A 15,944-nucleotide genomic window follows, 5' to 3' on the forward strand; every position below is an offset into this window, starting at 1 on the left:
TGTGTATATCTATGTATATATTATATATATTTATATGTATATTTTTTCTCTCATACATACATATATATGAGAGAAAAATATACAAGGTGAATGCATGCATACTGTAGTACATAAATGTAAATCTATATTCATGTGGGATAAAGACATACATGTATATGCATATTCATGGGGAAGAAATAATTACATGTATATATATATATTCGTGGGGAAGAAATAAATACGTGTATATGCATATACATGGTGAATATATAACTACGTGGACTACAGTAGTATGTGCATATATATGTGGTCAAATTACGGTACATGCATTTGCATATACACGGGGAATACATGAATAGACGTATTTACATATCAGAAAAATACTCAAAGTATGAATGAATAGATAATAGATGAATTCAGTTACGTACCTTCATTTCGCATGTTAGCATTTCGACTGAGCAAACCTCGCGGCAAAAGTTAAACCAGTCGCCGGCCGAGGTTGGCGACACTTCTTGCTCTTTCGTTACCACGGAGACTGACTTGCGCGATGCCCAGTCAAACATCAGGCGGACCGCCTTCGTCAATGGCAACTTTGACTTGGCGAAGAACGAGTCCGCCTTGATGCTTCGCTGGACATCGCCGCAAGAAGACCGGCGGCAGCGCCAACGCTTCGTTGGGACGGACATGGTCATGGCGCCGTCGCACTTTGGGCAGAGCATCACGTTCTTGAGCAGGCCAACTTTTAAGCACCATGCCACAGTGGCATCTTCATCGCACGTCACCTTCATGACCTCTTTGTAGGAGAAGTCATGAAGGTCGTGCAGGTCATACTGAGCGTCCATCGTGCCACCTCAACGTGCGGACTGGTTGATGAATTCGACAATAGCGGGGGATAAGAAGTGATTTGTATTCATTCAAAACGTTATCCGGTCGTTTCTCGCGCCAAAATCGGGGCCAATACTAGACTTGATTTGGTTGCTTGTCAATATTATGTGTGTGGTCGAAGGTGGTTTGGCGGTCGAGGCAGGGATGTTTTATCCGGATGAATTTTTGGGATTGAAAAAAATTATTATAATTATTGACCGGGGGCTTATCTGGAAGAGTGCCCGCCTCGCCATGCTCTCGTTTGCTGGTAAGGCCGTGTTTTCTTTGGAACTTGTATAACTATCCTTTCGAAAACAACAGGCGGCGGCTATCTGGCATTACAAGGTCGTCACAGATTGAAGACGCTCTTTGCCGAATGAGATCGCCTGTAAGGCAAACTCCCTGTTCCTCGCATCGGAGAACCACACGGTCCATGGTTCTTGCTTTGCTGTCGGCACGGAGACTTTGGATTTGGTGGCGCTTGATGGTGCTTCGAACGGTCTGCTTGGATGGTGCAGCGCATAGGTTCAACTCTTCCTTAGCCCATAAGTCCAATTCAGAGTACGTTGCATTCGGCTTTATTAAATGCATAGCATACAAGGCGTACTTGTCCACCAAAGTCGTTCACGGCTTCATGTTGGAATTGCGCTGACAACCTTAGTCGCCGTTTTTGAATTTTTGAAAGAACTTGGACATTTTATAATATTAGTTCTTGCATGCAAAGTACTCCGAGTATTGATATTTGCCCGTTCCAAACTCGGGGGAAGATCAGTAGTTGTACTTTCCTTCTTTTGTGATTCAGGCCCAGGTGAGAGAATTTCACGCAGAAATAGCTCCTGTCTATAAGGTTTACATACAAAGTGCGGTACATCCAAACTCTAAATTCACGCCATTATTGTGTGGGACGGAGTATCGGCCAACGTTCGAAAAATAATGTAGTATTGCATATTGTACCGGAATTCCTCTATTGCAAAAAGTGCATCATGACAGCCCTCCTCCCGAGCACAAAGCGTCTCATCGATGGCCTCTTCAGCGCCAGTGCGTTGGCTCGCACTCATCTCAGTCGCTCCATTACGTTGGTGGAGTCTTCTCTTCCGAAGGACCGCGTCCAGGCCGAGCTTCTCTTGGACCACGTCTTGGCGCAGCGCAAGCTGCACCATGCGGCCAAAACAGCGTCGTTCCGCGTGGGGATCGCCGGCCCACCCGGTGCAGGGAAGTCAACGTTCATCGAAACGCTGGGTCTATCCTTGACGCAGAAAGGTCACAAGGTTGCGGTTCTGGCCATCGATCCGTCGTCGTCCGTGACTGGCGGGAGCATCCTCGGGGACAAGACGCGCATGACCCACTTGTCGAATGCACCGGATGCGTTTGTGCGTCCATCTCCCACGCGCGGCACCCTCGGCGGCGTGGCTCAACACACCAACGGTAGTCCTTCATACTCGCCTACTCCTTGCGCTGACGAATATGCAGAAATCGTGCTGCTCTGCGAAGCATGTGGGTACGACATCGTGCTGGTCGAGAGCGTGGGACTGGGTCAAAGCGAGATTGTCATCGACGACACGGTGGACTTTGTCATGCTTCTCGTGCCGCCCGCCGGCGGGGATGAGCTTCAAGGGAGCAAGAAAGGCATCATGGAAATTGCCGACATTGTCGTGGTCAACAAGGCGGACGGAGAGCTGAAGAGGTATGATAGATACCTACCTAGTTATAGTATATGTTCTATGGTGGAGATGTACATATATATATATATATATGTACACGGGGTAGCGCTGCCAAGCACACTGCGGTCGATTACATGCATGCATTGCAACTGGTGAGACGCAAAGACCCAGCTTGGAAGCCCGTGGTAAACACATCTGTGCCTATAATACTGTTATAGTGAACGTTGTTTGGCAGGTGAAAATGTGTTCTGCGAGGGAGGGCGACGGCGTGGAGGGGGTGTGGGACGTGCTCACCGAGTTCCGGCAACTGATGGCGTCCAAGATGGAGGCGAAGCGCAGCAAACAGGCGTCCAAGTGGATGTGGAACCAGCTCACGGAAGAGCTGCTGCTGCTGGCCAAGAAGAAGGCGGCGGCTGAGGCCAAGCGACTGGCGCCGGATCTCGCGCACGGATACATCAGTCCCCGGTCAGCGGCGCATCACTTGATGGACGCCATCTTTAAAGACACCAAATAGATGACGATATCGTACCCTCTTGTCATCGGTTATAACCATATGCGATGATGATGTGGTCGAGAAATGTATCGGTGAAGTACTGAGCAGCACGAGTAGAAGAGACATTGTACGGTACAGTTATACTGTACGGTATATAAAGAATGTTGGTACAGTGATGAACTACCCCATTTACGCTAAGTGGATTGGATGTGCACAAATGCAAACGAAGGCGATGGCGGCGGTGGTTTTGCGAGGCAGAGTCGCTTGGGCTGGGCCGTGGCGTACCACGCGAGCACTTGGAGCGCGCACACTTCGGCATCGTCGAGGGATTGCCGCGCAGACGGCGACACGGCGCGCAGGACCTCGTCGGGCGACGGCATGGATCGTTTCTTGTTGTTGTTCGTGTCCACAGAACACCACGAGTCCATGTCTACAACAGGAGCGTGAGATGGATTGATAAGGAGGACATTTCACCGCTAAGATTGCCGTCGTCGGAGAGGCTGTCCATGGTGCCGCCACTGTCCTTGGCAAGTTTGGCAAAGTACTTTTGCGCGTGTGACCGGATCTGCGCAGACGTGCGCGTCTTGATCTTGGACGCGACCTTCTTCCATTCGCGGCCGTGCTCGGTTAGTCCTGCGAGGAACCTTTCGTGCTCCTCGTCTGTCCATCGGCCGCCATTCATGCTCTTGCTACAGCTACGGCGGTCACCGCAGACGGCGACGCTGGGACTTGTCCCCTCCATGATGCCAAAAGATACTTGAAACGCCGGTAACTGCCAAATCCATCAAAGGCTTTTCGGTTGCAGGAGTTGAAGAAAAAGGGTCGAAATCTCGCCAATTATGAGTGAATTGTGCATCTGTTTTTGTGAAATATTGAATAATAATTCCCTCAATACAACCTCATATTCAAATACTACTACATACAGTTACATCCACCCCAACCAATGGCGCGAACTTAGGCCCAGTACCCGATCGCCGCCATGACGCCAGCCCCAAAGAGGATGCACGCGTAGTGAGCCCAGCGGTCCCGACGCGCCTTGGCATGGAAGTCCGCGTTCACCGTGAACTGATACGTGAGGAGCTCCACCACGCCCATGTAGAGCAATATGCCAGCAGCCACGGAATGCAGGATCCCCTTGACCCACAGCGCCGCCGCGGATGTTGGCGCGTACGATCCAGAGATGAGAATCCCGAGGAAGATGCCGCAAGGAGTGGTGATGGCGAACCCGAGCGCCACGAACACGGACGTTTTGAACTGGCTGAACGCGCCTTGAGAGGACGACCCGACCGCGACACCTTCAAAGAACTGGTGGAAGCTGATGGCGGTGAGGAGCGTGTGGAAGGTATCGCCGGACGCGACTCCCATTTCGACGCCGATGATGATGGAGTGGACGGCGACGCTGCACTCGAAGAGGATGACGTTGAGCTGCTTGGCGAGGGGGTCTCTGATGGCGCCGGGTTGGTGGTGGTGATGATGGTGATGATGATGAGGATTGGGTTGGTCTTGGAATGACAGACTCGGGTGGCACGACGGAAACGCTGAGTGTGGCACGGGGGACAGGATCGGTCCTTCGAGGTCGGACTCGTTCAGGTCCGAGGCCATCTCCGTCGAGGACAGCAACACGACCATCTCCGTCTCGAGGATCTGCATGCTGAGCATGGTGAGCACGAGCAGTACGATGGCGAGGCCGCGGTAGTCCAAGTTGAGGCACGGGTTGTTGAGGGCTTGGAGACCCGGCGGAAGCATGTGGACGAGCGACGTGGCGATGATGACTCCGACGCCGAGGGAGTTGAGGAGACGGACGTACGGCATGAGTTTGCGGAAGAGCGACACCCGGGCCGCGAGGACGGGAAGGAGCGCGCCGGAGAGGGACACTCCGAGGATGACGACAATGGCCACGATGTGGTCGGACGTCACGTAGTCGGCCGGCGCGTGAAGCACTGCGCCGCACGCCGTCGCGACTTGGACTTCGTCGAGTTGTCGAGGTGCTTGCATGGCGAAATCCAGAGTCGCTTGGCGTGGTTCTAATTCTGGACGACGTTTCACAACACGTAACTGCACGCAAAGTATAGGGTTGCACAACAGAATTAGTGTGACACCAAGGCTACGACTTCCGTGGAAGTTTCCCTCTAGGGTTGGATTGTCATGGTCTCATTGGACGATTCAAGCGACTTCACTCCAGCTTCATCATGCGCTTCCTCACATGAGATGGAGTGGGGAACTTGCACCTGATGGTGTCACCATATATGCATGCGCTTCCACGTATGAGATACAGTGGGGAACTTCTACCTGATTGTGTCACCATGCAGAAAGGTAACGTGCTCGACCAAATTAGATAGCCACCATCCATAACTCTTTATTAATATCTATATACAAGTCAATTGACCAGCTCCCCTATACTTCAAACCTCGAAACTATCCAGAACATTAATTCAGGCAATATCAAATTGGTTGCTAGTAAAACAAACCATGGAAGTATGGATGACAAATCTAGTGTTGCTACATTACTCTTTTACAATTGCAATTCCTTGACGTGTTCCCAGGTGAAGTCCTCGTGGTCGCGACCGAAGTGACCGTAAGCGGCGGTCTTTTGCAAGATCGGGCGCTTCAACTTGAGGTCACGCTGGAGGCAACCAGGGCGGAGGTCGAAGTTCTTGTTGGTGATTTCGATCAAGTCGTCGTCAGTCAAGCCTTCCTTCACGGTGCCGTACGAGTCAATGTGGACGGACAGGGGGTGCGACACACCGATAGCGTACGACAGTTGCACAATCACGCGCTTGGCCAAACCCTGGTGGACCAAGGACTTGGCGACCCAGCGGGCAGCGTAGGCAGCCGAGCGATCGACCTTGGTGGAGTCCTTGCCGGAGAAAGCTCCCCCGCCGTGGGCACCCCATCCGCCGTAGGTATCAATGATGATCTTGCGACCGGTCAAACCAGCATCACCGTGGGGGCCGCCGATGACGAAGCGGCCAGAAGGGTTCAAATGGTAGACGGTCTTGTCATCGAGGTATTGTTCCGGGATGACAGGGAGGATCACGTGGTTCATCAAGTCGATGTGGATTTGTTCGTTGGTCACTTCCGGGCTGTGTTGGGTGGAGATGACAACGGTATGGACGCGTTGAGGGATCACGCGGCCATCGATTTGCTTGTATTCGATGGTGACTTGGGTCTTACCATCGGGGCGCACCCAGTCAAGGGTACCGTTCTTGCGCACTTCGGTCAACTTGGCGCCCAATTGGGTGGCCAAAACGTGGGTCAAAGGCATCAATTCAGGGGTTTCGTCGGTAGCATAACCGAACATGATACCTTGGTCACCAGCTCCGATGTCTTCGTCCTTGGCACCGTCGACAGCGGCTTGGATTTCGGGGGATTGTTGTTCAATGGCAACAATCACGTTGACGGTCTTGTAGTCAAGGCCCTTGGCGGGGTCGTCGTAACCGATTTCCTTGATGGCCTTGCGGATCACTTCTTCGTAGTTGATCGTGGCGCGGGTGGTAATTTCACCGAAGATCATGACCATGCCGGTCTTGGCGCAGGTTTCGCAAGCCACGCGGGAGTTGGGGTCTTGGGCGACGCAAGCATCCAAGACGGCGTCGGAGATTTGATCGCACAACTTGTCAGGGTGCCCTTCGTTGACGGATTCGGAGGTAAACAGGAACGTGCGTTCGACAGCCATCTTGACAATTGCGAGCAAATTCGGAAATGAAGTTCAGGCTTCACTACCCACCACCAAGCTGCGTAAAGGCCGCCAGTCAAAAACGAAGTCATTGACTCCGTGCCTATTCGGGATTTGATTGGCTTGGAGTAGGGGTTGGGTTCCCTCTACCATTTCTGTATCCGTATTCTAGCATACAATTCTTGTGCATGTTGTTTCGTATCCGGAAATGGGTCCAGATGGTGACTCACCATTCCACCAAAAAAAGGGAGCCTGCTTGAAGTGTGATACGTATACAAATGGCAAGTACAATAGGGATTCCATGGAATTTAGGATATGACTTGAAGTTTGTAAGGGTCTGTCACCCAGATGCGAAATATGACGTGTCTCTTGGGATTTGTAAGGAGCTTCAATTCCATGGATTTGAAATGGGCCAATCGGAGCCTAGTTTCCATGGAATCCACCTCAACCTTGGCCACGTCAGCGCTTCCGCCGATGCTGTTGGTGGAAGGAGCGGTGTTGATGTGATGACTGAAGGAAGTGGAGCATGCTCCGTCAGTAGTCAATCCACTGCGTGAAGATGATTGACCAACGAATGCCTACGTACTATAGTATGCCGCCGCTTGCGCCAATGCCTATGGACGGCATTCGTGACAAAGGTCCATATATGCACGGCATTGGCTGGCCGATGGCCGAAGGCGGCGATGTGCGGAATAGATGGCGCCGACGTCATTGTCAGATCGGCAACGAGAGCAGGGTAGCGACAAGGAAGGAAAGATCGGACTGCGGGAGAGAGTGACGATGTCTCATGCACGAGTTAAAGAAGGCCCATTTCGAACACACGACCTGGCCTATCCAAATGGACGAAATCTGCAGCGTCATCAGCACCACATGTGGCACTCCACCGAGTTTTACAAGTCACAAGGCTGCCCACTTGGGGAGGTGACCCTTCCACCTCTGTTGGGACTGTCATGCCAGCATCTCCATCCGGCTACTCACCACTGGGCCACTATGATCAAGAACATTCCTGCGGCGATTCAAGCATCGTGGCGGCTATGTGTCTCACATGCTTATGTGGGAACTGTGGAACCCACCGAGTGTCCTTTTCGTGTGGGTGACTTTGTCCTTCGGCGATGTCTCGTAGCAGCTTCCAACGACGGGAGAATTCCCATTTTGAGTCCCTCATCATGCATGCTTGGAATCAAGGAATTTGCCCATGTGTAGAGCCAATTCAACGTTCGTTGGGATTACGACAAGGCTCGTGGCAACTCGTGCCCATACAGCGCACAGTGCACGGCGCGGTCTGTGAGGAATTGTCCCGGGGCTTCCATGTGCGCAAGCGACGCCGGCCACCCGACCAGGATGTCGTTCTTGGGCGTGGCGGCCGCCGGGTGCATGATGAACATGGCCGTGGCGTACCCTTTGGACTGGTTCCGTCTCTTAACTTAATCGATCTCGATCGACGTACCTCTTGAGCGCGCAGGTTGCGATCCGCCTCCACGACGCTTTTGCACCGCCGTCGCGCGGCATTGATCGCGGTCAGCGTCAGCGCGGCATGTCCAAAGTCCGCCGCCTTGGCCACGATCTAACGTAATGTACGTCAAAACCGGTGCTTTGAGATGGACTCCACCTCGTATTCGTGCCTCGACAGGACGTTCGTTAAGGTGCTCGATCGAGGGTACGTTAACGAGCTGTGCTTAATCTTCCCCACACAACACGGAGCCAGCACATACGCAGCATTCGACTCGAGGCACTTCTCCAGCACCATGTCCGTGGCCTGATGAGTACATTAAGTTACAAGTACATACATCCATAAACTACCTCGCCACATGCATGCAGCGCAATGCCCACGTCAAACGAATCCATGTACTCTACATGGATCGTGTGAAGTGGATGGAGGAGTAGGTTAACGTACCGTCGACTTTGCCGCAAAAGACGCTCACGTTGGTCAGGCCGGAAGCGTTGATGCGCTCGTGCGCTACACATCACCAGTGAACAAGGATGGCAGCGCGGGCGCGTACCGATGTCCAGCGAAGGTTTCTTCATGTCCAGGACCACAAAATGACACTTGGGAAAGAGACAGGCGAGAGGGAGCGCTACGTACCCGGAGCCTGCGCAGAACTCGACGACTCGGTCGCCATCGCTAATGATATGCGTGAGCACGCGCGATGACATGGAGCAGGACGCACCGTAGGAGTCGCCGAAGGAACACGGCAAGGTTGTCAACTTGATGTCGCTTGTTCTGGATGCGCTGTGGAGGTAAATGGCCATCTTTAGGATGGATACCGAGAGGCAAGTCGTCCCATGGAATGACGGATGTCATCGTCGTCGCCGCGAGTGGATTGGGAAGGTAGTGCAACACTTTCAGCGGCTCGATTTTGTCATGGAGCAGTTGGTTGAACCACGCCATCTCTTGCGTTTGGAGCCGCGGCACACCCTTCTCTCGCCGTCTTCGCTCCTTCTTGCTGCCTTGTGCAGATGCAAAGTCATCATCCTCGCCATTCCGAGTGACGTAAGTCGGCGATTCCAGGTCCCATGTGCCCCAGGTCACGCTCGACAGCACTCCATTCATGCCTCCACCCGAATGCACTCCACTATCCGGATAATCTGCTGATATCCGGATATCACCTGACGGCAGTTTCGTTGAAACCGACAGTGCCACAATACACTTTTGCTTTTAAATATTTGGGGGCTGAGGTCCTCCGCCAACTTTGCTGAGATATATGTACAGCTGACGTGCGGAATTAGAGCAGCTAGAGCCTTCGTCTTTACAGTAGTTTGCTCGCACTGATACTGTACTAACTACTATCATTATATCTGAGTTTCTTCGCGACTACTACATAGTAGTCCATAACTACTGTATGACACGTCACGCGCTCATCGGTGACAATAACGCAGTCCCAAAGGAGCATTGTGATTTGCAGAATAATCATCACCAAGTATTCACAACTTAACCATGGCTGACATTTAACACCAAGACAGCACCCCCACAATCGACTGTATTAATTAATATAGTATACAACCCAACCAAGCTTCCGCAATACTAGTACTCCGAGTACTACGTACTTCGAAGTAGTATTATTAGTTTATGGCGACTAACTAAAATGGCGCCTCGGCCAAAGATTCTACGATATACCGGTAGATAGTATTCATATTAATAGTAACTGTTTATAATAAAATATATCGATAATTATTGTCAATTGCAATGCTTTACTAGTAATAACGAAAATATACTATTAATAGTATTTAGAGCCCTCAGCAAGTAAGCGTCAGACTGCTTGATCTGTAACTATGTCCCATTGTTCTTGCAACGCAGCGCCACACCTGCACAAATCATGTCCTGACGCCATTCCTATCAATGAACTGCCAAACACTCGTTGTATAGCTAACTACTAATATTCCCCTAACAAATCACTACGTGCATTTTACACTTGCGTTGAATGCGATAACACGATTGCACTACTTTCGGGAGGACTCTAGCTACGATAATCACCCGCAACGTTTGATTAACCGAATGGCCGTACTTAATAGCCCCAACCAGGAGTCGGACAGCGTGTTCCCAGTCAAGTCCAGTGGCTCTAGGTGGGACCGACCGAGGAATGAAAAAAGCAGCTTTTAAACGGGCTCGTAGCACCCCGTGATGGTCAAGTCCGAGATGTTGGCGTCTGGTAGCAGCAGGCTCTTGAGGCCCAGAACACTCTCGTCGACAAAACTCAATTCAGTTTAGTTACGTTCGAGTGGGAAAGCTAGGCTCCGCTTGTTCCGACTTGAGCGAGCAGTTCAAAAAGCCCAGCAACGATTGTAGCGACAGCAGATGACTGGCCAAGAAATGTCGACAGGTTGTAAAATCGATGGACTTGTAGAACTTTATCATTTCTCTACGTAGTAGTATAAATAATAATATAATAATAGTACTATGATAAAATATTAATATTTTTATAGTATTCCCACGAAAAATGTTCTAGTATTACTATTAATAAGTACTAACGATACGTAGTACTAGTGGTCAGAGAAATCCCGTGGAAACGAATATTCACATTCAATTGTACAGGGTTGTCATTGTCACAATGAGCAGCAGCGACAAGAGTGTGGCGGAAACCAAGCGGTTGAACGACGACTTGGAGAAGCGGCTGTACGAGTTCGTGTCCAACTGTGACGATGGAAAGGGTAATGCTCTCTATGGGCTTTCCCATGTCTATCTCACTTGCACTTGCAGGGGATGCCAGTGCCTGCCACAGCTACGGCGAGTGGTTGGCGGTCGTCGACAAGAAGTACGGCGAGGCCGCGGCAGTGTACAAGAAGAACTGCGACACAAAGAACTACGCGGCATCTTGCTTCAACTACGGGCGCCTTCTGAGTACGTGACGTTCGCATGCTCGTAAACTCATGCGATGGTGCATCATGTAGTTGCTGGCAAGGGAGTTGAGATGGACGACTTCCAAGCAAAGGCCGCCCTAGGTTCGACTCTATTCCCATCCACAAATGCTCATGTCTAGACTAGAAAAAGCGTGTAATGGGGGGCACATTCACGGATGCCATCATCTTGGCCTCATGTACCTCAATGCATTGGGTGGAGAGAAGGTAGGTGTCCTTCACAAGTCCTCGCTTTTTGTGCCGTGAACCGCGCCATTTCGAGTCCTAGGACATTTCCAAAGGCATTGAAGCGATTGACAAGGCGTGCGCGGCGGGCGAAGGCGGCAGTTGCTTTCGCTTGGGAAGCATGTACCTGACGTCTCAGTCCAAGTACGGGCTCAGTCGGGACGTGGTCAAGGCCAAGGCGTACCTGGAGCTGTCTTGCGATGCCAACTACGCCCCCGCGTGCCACAACCTGGCTGTCATGTACAAGACGGGGGATGCAGGCGTGCCTAAGGACGACGACCTCTTTCACAAGTACAGCCTCAAGACCAAAGCACTGGCAGAACAAAACAGCGGAGGGGTCGCGGGAGGGTTAAAGGTGGCATAGAATCCAGTCACCTTTCAATGGTCCAGAAGTGTATAACCTAACCATAACGATAACGTTATGTCGTGAGCTACCAGCTTACAATCACGAGAGATGCAGAACACCATGCCCTCTTACAATACCTACAAGTGTACACTGCAATAGCATGAAATAGCAAAGTCATGTATTTTACAGTTAATTCTATTATAATAAATGTAATATTAGTATTAACTGTCAATACTAGTAATACAGTATTAATAGTACTTGTAATTGAATCCCGAAACCCCGTTTTAGGTTGGGACGACCTTTGCTCTTATCGAATGGTAACGTCAATGGGAATTGAACCAAAACTTTCAAACTCACAATCTGACACTCTACCACATTCCTCGATGTATTTATGGCTACTGTATATATATTGATGCGTAAGTTGATTTGCTTTCACATTGTACTGACATGTGACCATGTGAATAGCAACACTGTCAATGTCGTGGTCAAATGAACTCTAGACGAGTCCCCAATCGACTACCGTCGTTGGGATTGATTCCTAAATGCGGATTTTTTTCATTACTTTTCCGCGCTGGACCGGCGATCTGGGTTGACTCCCATCGCGTGCTTCAAATCCTGGTCTAAGAACCACTCGTAGAAATCCCTCCACGTCAGAAACCCCGTCAAGTTCTTGTCCAGCCGTCGACACACGGCTTCGTACTCTGCGTCGTCTCGGAGCACAATTCCTAAGCAACTGTTTATTAGCATTCCTAGCTCGATAAAATACATAAATTTCTCAGTAATAACTTGCCGACTTTCTTGGCCACGGTGGCGAACTCCGTGCGCTTGAGCTGCTCGGGGTCGTCCGAGTAGATTCGTGAGCTGGCACAAAACGCGCCCCACGCTTGATTCCGCCTCGCCATATGCACGTATTGCTCTTGCACGGCGTACGACAGCCGGTGATTGAGCTTGACGTGGTTGCTCGAAAAGCGGGCTAACAAAATAGTAATAAATATTTAAAAAGGCTAACCCCGAAACTCCGGGGTTTCGGGGTTTGGGATTGTCATACCTTTGAACACCTGGCGTTGGTCGTCGTCAAGAGTTCGGTTGTATTTGGCCATAACGCAATAAGAATTAGAGCTGTCGTCGTCGATGTCTGGCGGTTTCACAGCCGGTGGAATGAGCTCCGACGCCAGTTTAATGCACGTGGCTTCGTTGGCCAGGGGCAGGTCGAGGCTCGTGATGGCCCGCTGGAGGTTCATCGGCTGTTGATTTGATTGGCTCGTTGGGGGGGACGACGACTTAAACAAGAGTTTGGACTTATGTTTGGACTCAATCGCCACGCAATTCGACACACTCAACAGCGCGGGCGGTTGAAACCTCTTGTTTTCACTATGCACGTGCCGCCACATCGCTTTCGTCTGCTCCTTTTTCATCGTCACTTCCACCGAGTGCAGCTTGGACACCATGTTCCCGAACGCCACCGTGCGGTCTCGCACCACGCGCGCGCTCTGCGGCCGACACGCTGACGACGAGACCGATGGGCAAGTGACGGTCGGGGGGTTCGGGGTTTCGGGGATTCGGGGTTTGGGCGGTGGGTGGGGCTTGAGCACGGGCTTGAACTCGGCCGCGTGGCGCGGACTCTGCATGATTTTGGCCACTTTTTGCTCCAGTTTGCGCACCTCCTGGTCGCGGCGACGGGCCAGCGCCTGACGCTCTTGGCGCACACGAGCTGCTTTCTTTTCGTTTTTCGCGGTCGTGGCCTGTTTTTTCTGCTGTTTTTGGGCTTCGATGGCGTCGCACTGGAGCTGCCACTTGAGTTTCTTGGCGTCCACGGCGGCCTGGTGCTGCTTTTCCTCATCTTGCAGCCGCTCCTTGTTGGTCGAAACCGCCAGCTCCTTGTCCTGTTGGGTCTGGTGCTTCATGTCCTGCATACTCGACACAATCTCGTCCAAATTCGTGCAGAGCGGGGTCAGAACCAGCGGCGTGTACGCGTGCTGCAGCACCTGGTCGTGCAGCTTCTGCGCGTTCTGGCTCACGTACGTCGTGATCGTGTTAACGTCCGACAGGTGCTTTTGAAAACTCGACTCGGCGTGGTGCTTGGCCTGGATGGCTTTGAGCGCGCGGACCGCTTCTTGGGCCGATACAATCGCCAGGGAAATGCGATGGTCTCCCTTGGATGCCTTTCGTCGGGGGTTGGTTCCGGGGGGTTTTGGGGCCGGCGGCACCTCTAACCTCCTTAGGTGCGTCAGCGCCATCACCAATTGAACTGGCGACTCTGTATCTTCAAAGGCCTAGTTCATATCGTTAGCATATTGAGTTATAAAGTAGTTGTACTACTACTAGTAGTACCTCGAAGAACAGGTGAATGCCATTTAACAACGCGCTGGTTTCTAGTGTGGCGCGAAGCTGCGACTGCCACACCCAGCTGTGGTGGAATAACCCTGTAAGAGAAATTAAATAAATATTCAAATAATTTGATATATATATATATCGTACAGGGACTGGGAACGGGTATCAGGGACACGAACAGCCGCAGCAATTCTGGCATCAAGTCGGCGCCCCACGTCTTCGTTAAGATATCGACGTGTATTCTCGTGCTCAAGTACCCAAACAAATCCCGCCAGGAAATTGCTGCCTCCATTTCGAACGTCTGCAGCAACCCCGCAAGTGGGGGGTGGTCTTCCAAGAGCAACTCGAGCAACGGGTCCTCTTTCAGCGCCTCGTACAAGGCGAATCTGTTCGCGGGGGATGCCAGCGAGGCCTGCACGACTTGGGCTTTTTTCAGCAGCGTCATCTACACCCCGAAAAGTAATAATAAATATATAGATTGAAAAGACCTTGTTTACCACAGATAGGTCAGGAGTGAATAGATCCGTTAGGTCTTGTATATCAGCTCGCGTGAGATGTTTGGGCAAGGCAGCCCGAGGGGTGAGGATGAACCCAATGAGATGGGATTCCGGGTCTGGGATGGTGCTCCACTCGTTCACACTGCCTGCGACAGGGGGATAGCACCACAATCTCGGCACGTGGGCGGCTTTGTCGCAGAATTTGTAGACGCTTGCAGCGACTGTGGGCATATTTGATCTCACTAGCGCCGTGAGAAACCGAATAAAATCCTCTTGATCTGGCACCCGGCCCTCGGATTTACACTGGTCGTCGTACAAACGTTGGAACTTGGATGGAATCGAAAACACCCGCAGCCACTCCACCGTGAGTCCGTTTTCCCTGCAATAATTCCATTTAGCTGAATAGTTCGACGATGTGTTTTTTTTTACGTGGAGAGAATGGATTGGTTGAGCTCGTTTTCGTAGGCCAAGGCGCAAATGCACCGGGCGGCCGCCAGCCGAAGCCCCCGGTCGGTGGCTTGCAGATCTTGAAACACAAAATGAATGCGCCGGTGGTCGTTCTATGACATTCCCATGTAAAATGGAGGAATTTTGGGCATAAAAATAGTAAAAAAATCACAAACTTCGATGGCTTTCAGGTCGGATCCAATCTTCGTCTGCCACGCTGGGGAGCTTTGGCAGTGCTCAAGAATCAATCGATAGGTCGACAGCTTGGACCGGACGTCGGTCACGTCAAATTGTTTGGCAAAAAGGGGTAATGTTGACGGTTGGGGGTCATGTTCCGTTTCGGGGCTACAGAAGATGTCAAAAGGGGGGGCGGATGTAGGAGATTGTACTGGCGGGGGGTGCTTTCAAACTGAAAGATGGACGTGCAATACAAAAACTGAATGTCGTGGGTGGCGATGTTAACGTAGACAGACTCCCCCGAATCTACGGGGAAATGTCAACAGGAAAGATCGACCCCATTGAAAGGGGTTTACCCATGAGGATTTGAGCCAACGGGGCGGAATACCCCACGACCCGGCCCTGCTTCCCACTGGCCACGCGCACCTTCCACTGCAATGGGTTGTCTGGGGGCGGATGTTTGGGTCTAACAATCAGTGAATCAACAGAATGCTCATTGCTGACGTACGAAGAAGTAACCGATGGCTGCAGAAACATTAGTTTGTCCTCTGGTCCATACCACGCTTCTTCGCCGTCATCTGAAGTGCCAACGTTAAAACAATACTGTGAATGCGTGCAGAAGTACCAAAGCGAACGAGGACGGTGCCGTGCTGGTCGTTGTAGGCCTTGACCAGTCCTTCGGTATACCCCCCTCCGTCGCCCGGCCGACTGGCGCTCACATGATACCCCACCGGATCATCCTTGACATACTCGGGGAGCATCCCGCCAATATACAGCCGTTTCTCGTCGGTTACTCTTCTGACAGTTACACTTCCGATCGAGCTGGATGTTTGAAATGCTTGCACAATGAGAATTCGTAATCAATGCGTATAACAATAATGTAAATAATGACCTCA

The 15,944-nt window shown here is 51.4% G+C and overlaps 9 protein-coding genes across 15 annotated transcripts; 3 read left to right on the forward strand and 6 right to left on the reverse strand.

The window, feature by feature from the left end:
- Positions 1-252: 252 nt before the first annotated feature.
- On the reverse strand, positions 253-821 carry H257_12757 (hypothetical protein; the record flags this gene model as incomplete). Its single annotated transcript, XM_009840061.1, has 2 exons — positions 253-261; positions 408-821. 2 exons carry the CDS (start codon positions 819-821, stop codon positions 253-255), a joined length of 423 nt encoding a protein of 140 aa, XP_009838363.1.
- Positions 822-1,796: 975 nt separating this feature from the next.
- On the forward strand, positions 1,797-3,047 carry H257_12758 (LAO/AO transport system ATPase). 4 transcript variants are annotated; one of them, XM_009840063.1, is made up of 4 exons: positions 1,797-2,268; positions 2,314-2,527; positions 2,611-2,689; positions 2,740-3,047. In XM_009840063.1, exons 1-4 carry the CDS (start codon positions 1,827-1,829, stop codon positions 3,016-3,018), a joined length of 1,014 nt encoding a protein of 337 aa, XP_009838365.1. In that variant the 5' UTR covers positions 1,797-1,826; the 3' UTR covers positions 3,019-3,047. The 4 variants fall into 4 exon arrangements, with proteins under 4 accessions (XP_009838365.1, XP_009838367.1, XP_009838364.1 ...); XM_009840065.1 differs by having other exon boundaries at positions 1,798-2,268; positions 2,314-2,689; XM_009840062.1 differs by having other exon boundaries at positions 1,798-2,527; positions 2,740-3,035.
- Positions 3,048-3,114: 67 nt separating this feature from the next.
- Positions 3,115-3,766, reverse strand: H257_12759 (hypothetical protein). The gene is made up of 2 exons (XM_009840066.1): positions 3,472-3,766; positions 3,115-3,427 (listed from the first exon to the last, which is right to left on the reverse strand). The coding sequence occupies exons 1-2, from the start codon at positions 3,737-3,739 to the stop codon at positions 3,192-3,194; spliced, it is 504 nt and encodes a 167-aa protein (XP_009838368.1). The 5' UTR covers positions 3,740-3,766; the 3' UTR covers positions 3,115-3,191.
- Positions 3,767-3,880: 114 nt separating this feature from the next.
- On the reverse strand, positions 3,881-5,057 carry H257_12760 (hypothetical protein). Its single transcript, XM_009840067.1, has one exon. It carries the CDS (start codon positions 4,990-4,992, stop codon positions 3,952-3,954), a length of 1,041 nt encoding a protein of 346 aa, XP_009838369.1. The 5' UTR covers positions 4,993-5,057; the 3' UTR covers positions 3,881-3,951.
- Positions 5,058-5,335: 278 nt separating this feature from the next.
- Positions 5,336-6,745, reverse strand: H257_12761 (S-adenosylmethionine synthase 2). Its single transcript, XM_009840068.1, has one exon. The coding sequence runs from the start codon at positions 6,670-6,672 to the stop codon at positions 5,509-5,511; it is 1,164 nt and encodes a 387-aa protein (XP_009838370.1). The 5' UTR covers positions 6,673-6,745; the 3' UTR covers positions 5,336-5,508.
- Positions 6,746-7,089: 344 nt separating this feature from the next.
- H257_12762 (hypothetical protein) lies at positions 7,090-9,231 on the reverse strand. 4 transcript variants are annotated; one of them, XM_009840070.1, is made up of 7 exons: positions 8,841-9,231; positions 8,673-8,794; positions 8,567-8,629; positions 8,473-8,522; positions 8,282-8,428; positions 8,120-8,236; positions 7,094-8,078 (listed from the first exon to the last, which is right to left on the reverse strand). In XM_009840070.1, the coding sequence occupies exons 1-7, from the start codon at positions 9,221-9,223 to the stop codon at positions 7,899-7,901; spliced, it is 1,062 nt and encodes a 353-aa protein (XP_009838372.1). In that variant the 5' UTR covers positions 9,224-9,231; the 3' UTR covers positions 7,094-7,898. The 4 variants fall into 4 exon arrangements, with proteins under 4 accessions (XP_009838371.1, XP_009838373.1, XP_009838372.1 ...); XM_009840069.1 differs by having other exon boundaries at positions 7,090-8,236; XM_009840072.1 differs by having other exon boundaries at positions 8,120-8,428.
- On the forward strand, positions 7,224-8,471 carry H257_12763 (hypothetical protein). Its single transcript, XM_009840073.1, has one exon. It carries the CDS (start codon positions 7,369-7,371, stop codon positions 7,873-7,875), a length of 507 nt encoding a protein of 168 aa, XP_009838375.1. The 5' UTR covers positions 7,224-7,368; the 3' UTR covers positions 7,876-8,471.
- Positions 9,232-10,699: 1,468 nt separating the features above from the next.
- Positions 10,700-11,736, forward strand: H257_12764 (hypothetical protein). The gene is made up of 5 exons (XM_009840074.1): positions 10,700-10,818; positions 10,868-11,008; positions 11,059-11,109; positions 11,153-11,232; positions 11,294-11,736. The coding sequence occupies exons 1-5, from the start codon at positions 10,719-10,721 to the stop codon at positions 11,612-11,614; spliced, it is 693 nt and encodes a 230-aa protein (XP_009838376.1). The 5' UTR covers positions 10,700-10,718; the 3' UTR covers positions 11,615-11,736.
- A 343-nt stretch (positions 11,737-12,079) lies between these two features.
- Positions 12,080-15,816, reverse strand: H257_12765 (hypothetical protein). The gene is made up of 12 exons (XM_009840075.1): positions 15,674-15,816; positions 15,557-15,626; positions 15,405-15,514; positions 15,261-15,354; positions 15,048-15,216; positions 14,854-14,984; positions 14,425-14,803; positions 14,075-14,372; positions 13,928-14,019; positions 12,645-13,869; positions 12,387-12,569; positions 12,080-12,321 (listed from the first exon to the last, which is right to left on the reverse strand). The coding sequence occupies exons 1-12, from the start codon at positions 15,807-15,809 to the stop codon at positions 12,155-12,157; spliced, it is 3,054 nt and encodes a 1,017-aa protein (XP_009838377.1). The 5' UTR covers positions 15,810-15,816; the 3' UTR covers positions 12,080-12,154.
- Between the last annotated feature and the right edge of the window lie 128 nt (positions 15,817-15,944).

This window comes from Aphanomyces astaci (genome assembly GCF_000520075.1).
Source record: "Aphanomyces astaci strain APO3 unplaced genomic scaffold supercont1.43, whole genome shotgun sequence".
NCBI lineage: Eukaryota > Oomycota > Saprolegniomycetes > Saprolegniales > Verrucalvaceae > Aphanomyces > Aphanomyces astaci.